This window comes from Portunus trituberculatus, chromosome 13, assembly GCF_017591435.1.
Source record: "Portunus trituberculatus isolate SZX2019 chromosome 13, ASM1759143v1, whole genome shotgun sequence".
NCBI classification, from domain to species: Eukaryota; Metazoa; Arthropoda; class Malacostraca; order Decapoda; family Portunidae; genus Portunus; species Portunus trituberculatus.
Window position 1 is genome coordinate 4,979,281 of NC_059267.1, and position 10,000 is coordinate 4,989,280.

The 10,000-nt window shown below is 38.0% G+C and overlaps 1 protein-coding gene across 3 annotated transcripts in view; it reads right to left on the reverse strand.

Annotated features, from left to right (window-relative positions):
* The window catches only part of LOC123503300 (cysteine-rich hydrophobic domain-containing protein 2-like), a 12,153-nt gene that overhangs the window by 2,090 nt on the left and 63 nt on the right, over positions 1-10,000 (reverse strand). Inside the window, exons 1-5 of one of the 3 annotated variants that reach the window (XR_006674403.1) lie at positions 9,922-10,000; positions 7,536-7,746; positions 6,765-6,881; positions 5,999-6,128; positions 1-530 (exon numbers count right to left, since the gene is read on the reverse strand). The exon at positions 1-530 is cut by the window's left edge and continues 2,090 nt beyond it; the exon at positions 9,922-10,000 is cut by the window's right edge and continues 63 nt beyond it. Coding sequence is in view for 2 of the 3 variants with exons in the window: in XM_045252962.1 (XP_045108897.1) it covers positions 6,078-6,128; positions 6,765-6,881; positions 7,536-7,746; positions 9,922-10,000 (458 nt within the window). In the remaining variant the exon portion in view is untranslated. The other 2 variants (XM_045252962.1, XM_045252963.1) reach the window with 2 other exon arrangements.

A 10,000-nucleotide genomic window follows, 5' to 3' on the forward strand; every position in this document is an offset into this window, starting at 1 on the left:
ATACACAAACACATATATCTATATATGCATATAGGTATATATATCTTATTTGTGAACTTGACATGCATTTCAAAGGTACAGTCAGGGCCAGAAGTCACCACAGCAAGGCATTCACTCCACTGTGTCCTGCATGCTTCCCTTAGCCCCAGACCTGCCACACCCACACACCCGCACCCTCACAGCGCCTCACCACATACACCTGCCAGCCCAGGGCCTCGGGACGCAGGACAGCACTCAACACAGTGACAGTGAGCGCCATCTGCTGCTCCGCCTCCGACCCTAAGTGTACAATGTAAGCAAATCTTGTGACTGAATCAGCTTGGCACACTACACACAGTTGCACCAGACCAGGGCAGCGAGAACAGTGCGTCGGCGAAGCGGTCGTGTCCTCGGCTGTCACTGAGGGCCAGGCTAGTCATGGGTGGAAGCACAGCAACACTCACCATCAGTGCTTTCACTTCCTTCAGTCTGACATCCTGATCAGCTCATGGCCTTACAGAACATGACTCACAGCTGATCACAGGACTAGACTGAGGGAACACACAGCAGAGGTAAGTGTGTGTGTTATTTGACTATTAGTACAGTTGTCCCAAGCAGCGATGTCAAAAATAAGTTAATTTCACGTTCATAAATAGAGCAGAAATTGATGTTGTAATAGACTGGTTGATGTTTTAGCGTCTCACACAGACTAAGAGAAACTGGAGATGTAATAGGTGAAGAAAGCTGTCTGATAGTGATAGACTGAAATATTTTGCACAATGGGAATCAATATACACCTGACTTGTTTACATTAAGAGCTCCACACAGACTTAGAACTGTGACTTGTGGGAAGTGAAAGAAGCTGACCAATACAATACTACTCTGGTACAAAACATTTAGCATAGAAAATGAATATAGGTACAAATTAACTGCTTTACATTGACGCATAACTAGAGATGTGAAAAATGAGAAAAACAGTTTGATAATTCTTTACCCTTGAAATATTTAGCATCTGACATCACTTCTTAGAGCATCTGTACTTCCTCGCATCCCCCAATCCCTATCACTAGCCTGGACACCCCCTCCTCCTCTCACTCAGGCTCATACACTACTCCTATACACTCTCACTCAATACGGCGGTGTACGTTTGAACAGACATCACTCATCACTATTAATTCTCACCATACAAAACTCGCTAAATAAACTTCTACATACAGGAATTATATAACATTATTTCTTTTGAGTTTTAAAATGTATTAGATCCTTTGTTTTATCTTTCCAGCGTCTCTATGCTTTGCCCACGACGAACAGAGAAAATGTGGATAAATGAGACGTAATGTGGAAACGGTGGTGATGAATGAGGGAATAAGAGGAAGGGAAAGAAAGATAAGGGAATGATAAAAGGAAAGAAAGATTAATGAATGAAAGGAAAGAGAGATAAGGGAAAGACAAAAAGGAAAGAAGGATAAAGAAAGAAGAGAAAGTAAAGAAAATGAAAGGAAAGAAATATAAAGGAAATAAGAAAGAAGGAAAAGAAAATAAAGTAAAAAAAAAAACTATGCATAATTATTTTCCCATTTTCCTCCTCAACTACAATTTGTTTACATACTTCCACTCTTAGGACTTACTTAATAAAAACCTTACCTTACCTAACCTAACCTGACTTACAACTAAAATATAGAAAGAAAAAGAGAAAAACAATGCTACATAAACAGAAAAAAAAAAAACATTAAGTAGTCAGAATATTTTTTAAGACCAGTGTAATCTTAGAAGCTAAAAAGAAAAAGAAAAAAAATGAAAATGAAATAGTTACAAATATGAACCTAAAATGAAGATAATGAACATCCTAAAAAAATAATAATGACAATAAAGTTAGTCGATCTGCCTCTTGTGTGTGAAAATGAGACAACATGAAGATAATAAGATGGGAACAGCGATGATGAAGAGATAAAAGAATATGAAGAAGAAAAAATACAGCAAAATAAACAAGACAAAAAAATAAATAAAATGCAAAAGAAGAACCAAACATAAAGAAAAGGAGGGAAGAAGATAAAACAAGGAGAAAAAAAGGAAAATAAAATAATACATGGAAAAAATTGAGGAAAATGAACAATAGACAAAAAAAAAAAATAGAAAAGAATAAATCCATATAAACAAAAGGAAGGAAAAAGATAAAAACAAGGAGAAAAAAACAAGGGGAAAATAAAACAATACAAGGAAAAATATAAAGGAAAATTAACAATAAACAAACAAAAACAATAAAAAAAAGAACAAATCCATGTAAACAAAAGGTGAGAAGAAGAAAACAAGAAGAAAGAACAGAGGAAAGTAAAAAAACAGAGTGAGGAACATGAAAGAGGGTAAGAAAAGTGGAGAGACTAAAGATATAGAAAGCTTATATTTAGTGTAGCTTTTCCTCATTTCTGGCTCACCCTGTACTGCCTTCCTCTCACTACACAGAGAGTGACAAACAAAGAGAGGCAGTGAAACAAAATGAAAGATAGAAAGATAGGCAGTGAAACAAAATGAAAGATAGACAGTGAAACAAGAGAAAAGATGGACAGTGAAACAAAAAAGATAGGCAGTGAAACAAAATGAAAGATAGACAGTGAAACAAGACAAAAGATGGACAGTGAAACAAAAAAGATAGGCAGTGAAACAAAATGAAAGATAGAAAGATGGGCAGTGAAACAAAATGAAAGAGGCAGTGAAACAAAATAAAAGATCAGCCAAGACACTAACAGAGGCATTTGGTAACATGAAACATCACAGTCTTGTCAATGATATACTTGTACGGTTTGTCAGTACCTGTGAAATGCCGTTAATTGATCAAAGGCGTGGATTTATAATTGTTATGTACAGAGTCCAAAATGGCAAACGCATATGAATTAATTTTTTTTTTCGTCTTTTTTCGTTTTTTGTAATTATTTTTTCCTGAATGACATTTTGCAAGCATGGAAGCTACAAAATAAAAGCACACATTGTAATATTACATGCTGGATGATATTTTTCGGTTTTGTATTTTCCGTAACAAAAAAGAAAATATATATATATAAAAAAATTAAAAAATAATATATAAGAAATCTACTCTACTACATCGTAAAATATGAAACTTCCCTAACAAAAAAAAATAACACTAAAAAATTATATACAAAAATAAAAGAAGAAAAATAATAAAAAAAAATCTACTTCAGTATATCATAAACTATCAAAATACAACTTCCCTCACGTCACATTTTTTATTTTGCATTTCCCTGATGAAGAAAAATATACAACTCTAAAAAAAATGTTGTACCTCAAAACATCCAATGGCAAAGAGAAGCAATATCAGTCTTTCTGCCTTGCAATCACCAGGTTATGAAGTGATCAGGTAACCAAACACACAAATGCAACACACAAGCACATACAAAAACAAAGCACCAGTATTGCTTGCTAAAACACACACACACACCTCTTACTAATCCATTCCACACACTCATAAACTTTCCTTTTACAAATCATCTTAACATTTCTGCACATTAGCTTCTACTTTGACATAAACCTACTGCTGTCCTCACCACCAATCATTCTCTCAATCAATATCCAATACAATTATGCAGTGAAGAGACAAATATTAATGTACACTTTCTCTAAAATGAGCAAATTACTTCATCTTTTAAAGCACGTTTTTCTGTGAGTTCTTGAAGTTGAAGACAGGAGAGGTAGTAGTGGTGGTGGTGGTGGTGGTGTTACAAAAGTCCAGAAGTGTTGTCCCCAGTGTTACTCCTATCTTGTATACTGACAGCAGCTAATATCTTTTTGCATGAAGGTAGGCTGAGCACTCCATGTCTTTGTTATCATAGCAAGATATTCTCTCTCTCTCTCTCTCTCCTTTTCAGCCTACATAGGGTTGCATTCATTCTGGGATGTAATAGTCTGAAGGGCGGCATATTAGTCTATATAGTTATCTTCATAAACCTCCTCTATTCACCTTAATTTGCTCCGGTCTCACAATCTCCTGTACAGAATCTTGAGAAAATGAGCCATACTGTACAAGATCTTAACCCTTTCAGTACCATGACACATTTTCACCTTTTTTTTTGCTTGCTAGTTGATTTTATGAGCGAGTAGCTTCAAAACTCATGTAGGGGGTAGAATAGTGAAGACTGACCATTAATCTTCTGAACTCCATAGATGCTTCCTAATGTAAATTCTCAAATCTTACCCAAACTTGTGGTAAAGATGCATCACAGTACTGAAGGGGTGAAACTCATGTACCTCCTCTATTTTCTATGCAAGTGTAGTGTTCTCTTGGTGCTGCCCTGCCTGTGCCTTGTGACCTGTGTAGTGTGTGGAGGCTTCAGAGGAGAGAAATGCACTGTGGTATGGCTGGGTGTGGGTGTAGGTGTGAGGTTGGGACCACGGGGAAGGCAGGGAGCTGTTAATGAATCACACACACACCCTTTCATGTAGTACAGTAACACACACTCACACACACAAGCACTCAGATCTACAGTCGGTGATATGTCAACCCTTTCAGTGTGTTTAGGGGAGAGGGGCAGGTAAGGGCAGCAAAAATCACATGCCTATTGACTCACACGACACACACTCGCGCTGTCACTTCACGACAAATAGACAGGTAGAAAAGGTTAACAGGATTCATGAGTGGCCTGACTGACTGCCCGTTTTAAAATATAGTACCACTTTCTCTCATTATCTTGTTTTTATACCTTTTTTTTACATCCTACGGTGAATAAAAAAGAGTGATGAAGCATTTACAGTGACTGACCCGTGTTACAATATGTGTGTGTGATGTGATACTTACAAAGGGAGAGAGAGAAAGACAGAGAGAGAGGGAAAAAGAGAAGGGGGAGACAGCAAGGATGACAGAACGATAAGCCACTTCTATCATTGGTTCTGGGTGAGCTAAGATTAAGTTAGTTTAGGTTTCAATTCATAACTTGCCCCCTAAGAACAGAATCTCCAATTGTTTCTATCCAGCTCTCTCATACATCTCTCACTCTCTCCTCTCACACACTGCCACACTCTCTTCTGTCACCTCACTGAGTTCTCTTCTGCCACACTCACACACTCACTCATCTGTCTCTCATTCTCTGTACACAGCCAAACCTTAAGATCGAGCCCCTTAAACACTCAAGCTGTCATTCACTACTTCCATTACACACTCCACACACAGGCATGCATTTGAACATCTATCCTACCCTAACGTAACCTAACCAATCTTAATGTATCCTAACTTAATCTAACCTCTTCTAATGTATACTAACCTAATCTAACCCATTCTTAAATACCCAACATTAACCTAACCTAACCTAACCTAACCCAACCCAGTCCAAAAATGTGAGCTTATCATCATGTGATCGAGGAACGGGAAGTTTTTTTTGGGGAGGATGAACTGGTACCAATTGTGTGACAGCAGCACCTCACAAGACAAGGCTGGTGAACCCCTGGAGGTGGCCGGGGGAGGCAGTGGTGGCCCCCCAGTGCGGCACGGTGTTGGGTGTTGTACTTGACTCACCCCGTGGGAACAAATGACAAACCCCAATGACGAACCCCAAGACAGACAGACCCCCAAATGTTTGGTTATGTTTTTTTTTCTTTCTTTCATCAAAAATACTTCGTAGTGTTGAGTCCACAGCGTCGCTATGTACAGAGTGGCGGCGTGTCGTTATGATACAGTCTATATGCAACGGAATCTTCATATACATATACGTACGTAATGGTTGGTTGTGTTTATATATATACAGGTTATGTTATGTATGACTGGCTACACTTGGGGACAAGGGTAGCATGGGAATGAGTGATTACTTTGTGTGTGTATGTGTCTGTATGTTTGTGCATGTGTCTGTGTGCATCAGTAGGTTGTATATATGACCATGTATAAATGCAATGTCCATGTGCAATGAAATAAATGCTAAAGCAGACAATAGTAATGATAATAATAGTAATAATAATGATAATAAAAAATCTCTTCAACAGCAGTGTGACCGTCAGAAAATTTACTTGCACGTTCACTGACCAGCCGAGAGGGGGAGGGGGTGGGTGGGGGTCCCGGCGTCAGTGAGCAGCAGCCTGGGGTACAAGGCCGCCCCGCTCCGTCAGTCCGGCCGTAGAATGTCTTTTTTGGGTATCACTTCAATCACCAACACCTGCCGGGGAGGAGGAAGGAGGGGGAGGTGAATGAAATAAACACTAGAGCAGAGAAAATAATGATAGTAATTCCCAGTAGCAGCAACAATGGACAACCCTCACACAAGTGGCTCTGGTGAACTCTGGAACTCCCTGCCTGCTTCTGTATTTCCACTTTCCTATGACATGACTTCACTTAAGAGAGAGGTGTCAAGACATTTATCTCTTTCTTTTGGCTAACTTTCTCAGACCTGCAAGGGGACTAGCAAGTAAGTGGACCTTTTTTATCAATTTTATATTGCCCTTGGCCAGCTTTTCCCCTCTTACACTTCAGTACTGGAACACATTTTTACCACAAATTTTGGGTGTGATTAGACAATTTTATTTACATTAGAAGAGTCTATGGAGGTCACAAGATTAATGGCCACAATCTTCACTATTTTAATCCCCCATATAAGTTTCTGAAGCTGGATAAAATCATGAAATAGTAGGCAAAATAAATATGAAAATGTGTCCTGATACTGAAGAAGTACATATATAGTATATATATATATATATATATATATATATATATATATATATATATATATATATATATATATATATATATATATATATATGAAAAAAAAAAAGTGATGTCTGGTCAAATCACTCACATATTCCATGAGGGAGGAATTATCACATCTCTGTCTAGTGAGTCTCCAGTGAAGGCCAAGCTTGTGGTATAGGTTGGTGTTTTCCGCCTCTAAAGTCTTCTCTATTGCATTTCTCGTCTGCAAAAGAGGCACTGTAAGACAACAAAACCACAGAAATGAAACCTTGCCTTCTTTTTAACTGACGGCAGCGTGGCACTCGTTCCCGTGTTTGTGTAAGCCTTGATGATCTCACTGAGCCAAAACAAAGCTACAGTCACCAGTAGTTGAAGGACACTGACTGGCATCTAAGTGGCCCTTCATGTTTAGTTGTTTTTGTTGCCCTGGGCCAGATTTCCCCTCTTAGCTACGTAAAAAGAAGAAAAAGAAAAATAAAAGACATTTTTCCTTTTAGTTACATAAAAGAGAAGAAAAAAAATATGTATTTCTCTTACATGAAAATGAAGATAGAAAAGAGACATTTTCCTCCTACAAAAAAAAAAAAAAAAAAATGAAGATAAAGACATTCCTCCTCTTACATAAAAAGGATGAAGAAAAAGACATTTCTTCTCTTACATAAAAAGGAGAATAATATAAAAGAGACAGTTCTCTTCTTGCATAAAAAAAAAGATAAACCTGTACATCAAATCAAAGAAAACAAAGACATTACTCCTCTTACTTGTACATAAAAAAGAAAATTCCTCGTCTTATATAAAATAAAAGAAAAGACAAAAAAGAGAGACAGAGATAGAGAGAAAAAACAAGGTAAACCAGACATAGACTTGCAAGACACACCCGTTTACTGAGGCAGATGACGGGCCAGAGGGAACAGCCGCAGGTACAGAGGCAGAAGCAGCAGCCACAGAGGAGCCAGCGGGCAGACACAGGCAGGGTCTTCCGCAGCACAGTGTTGACCCGCCCCACTGACCCGGCAAACTCCTCTGGGGCCAACCTTCCTGTCAGAGCACTCGGGAAGTCGCGGCAGAAACGATTACTAAGTCCAAACCTGAAAAATAGAGATGGGTTATTATTTTTCTTTTTTCTTTTCCTTTTGCTTTTTTTTCCTTTTTTATTTTGAGACCGAATTAAAAAAAAGAAGGTTATGTTATTTTTTCATTCCTTTGATGTGATTTTTTTTCCTTTTTTTTTAGGTCTGAATCTGAAAATTGAAAAAGTTTTATTGTTATTTTAATCTTTTGTTTTCCTTGTTCTGTGATTTTTTTCTTTTTTCTTATTTCTTTTTGGTCTGAATCTGAAATTAAAAAGGTCAGTTTTTTATTTTCATGTTTTATTTCTTTTGCTGTGATTTTTTTAGTTTCCTTTCTTATTTCAGCCCAAACATGAAAAAAAAATACATTGTTATTTTTATCTTAATTTCCTTTGCTATTATTTTTTATGTAAGAAGTGAAATCTGTCCAAGGGTAACAAAAATAAAAAAAAAGTTTGGTTGTTTAGTTTAATCTTTTCTTTTCTTTCACTAGCTAATTTTTTTTTTTTTAACATAAGAGGGAAAATCTACCCAAGAGCTTGATTTAGTTTGGCCTTTAATTCATCAATGTTCCTGTGAGAGTTTGAGTTGCAGACAAAGCCAAGGGAATCTGTCTGGCAAAAACAACTGATTACCAACATTTTATTCACATCTTTTCTAAATTTTCTTCTCTCTTTTTTATTTTTGTAAAGACACCACCAAAGAGCAACATAACTAGGAAATTAAAAAGAAAGGCCCACTGATATAAGTCACAAAAAAGTATACAAAATAATGATAAAGAAAAATATAAATAAGAAAATGAGAAAAATTCTAAGATGCATTTTGAAACCTGCTAAGGACAGCACAAGAACCCTAATGCTCCAAGTCCTTTGTTCTGAGTGGCCTTGGAGATGTGGCACTCAGGTTCAGGGGAAAACAGTGCCAAGGCTGTAGTTTTGAGGCTTACACATATATATTGGCTGTGTTAGTCCCAGTGCAGTGAATATGAAGGCACTGTATACTTATTGTAAGCTTCACAGTACTCAATTCCACCTAGATTCTGCATTAAGTTCCTGAATACACCTTAACCATAACACCACACAGCATCTGCTACACCACACATCACAGTCATTACACCACACAAGGTCACCAGCTGGATATGAAAGCACTGTACACTCATTCTAGGCTTCAAAGTACTCAATTCCATCTAAATTCTGCATTAGGACTGTGAATACACCTACACCTTCTTCTTCTTTGGACCTGTAATGCTGGAATTGCTTACTAGTCTCTCTCCTTTCACCGCCTGTAAAGTTGGTCCAAAACTGACCAGCTCTCGACTAAAAATGTTTTCATGTGGCTCAATATTTTACTGTCATTGTCTTTGTCCCCTGTTAGTCCTGGTACTGTTCTAACACCACACACCACAGTCACCATACCACACACAATCACCAGCTGGATATAAAGGCACTGTACACTGATTCTAGGCTTCACAGTGCATAATTCCAGGTATATTCAGCACTGAGACCTTGAATTCACCTACACCATGACACCACAAACATCTGCTACACCACACACCACAATCACCAGCTGGGTATAAAGGCACAGTACACTGATTTTAAGCTTCACAGTGCAAAAATTCCACGTAGATTCTGCATTAAGACCCTGAACACACCTGCACCACAACACCACACCACACACGGTCACCAGCTGGGCGTGGCGGGGATACACCACCACAATACGAAATAGAAAAATAGAAATGATAGGAAGAGAAGTGGATGAAGAGGAACAAGATGAAAATTTAGAAGATTAGATAAGAAAGGAAAAGAAGTAAAGATAAAAGGCGAAAAAAGAAGAGGAATGAATGAAGTAAAGGAGAGGAAAAATAGGATAACCATCTTCCCCACCACTCGGAACAGATTCACACACATACACACGCACACACGATTCTTTCCTTTGTTTCCTGGTTATTTAAACAAAGACGAAGGGGAAAATAAGGGAAACAAATAGAGAATGGTTTTACGTTATTCCTTCCCGTTTGACTCGCTGTAAATGTTGATAACTGGGGAGTAATTAGTGTTCCCATCACCATCTGGCCTTCCTAGCCTTGGTGAAGGAGACAGGACTGCTTCCTCGTCAGATTAGGAAGGCAACAATGATACTCAACTTCTCATGTCAATTTTAGTGTTATTACGTGTCCGATTCACTTGTACTTACACTGTGATGTTGCCCGCGCCTCTAATGATGACTGGCTCGGGCGTCTGCGTGTAGGACTCCAGGGATGAGGAGGAATTGT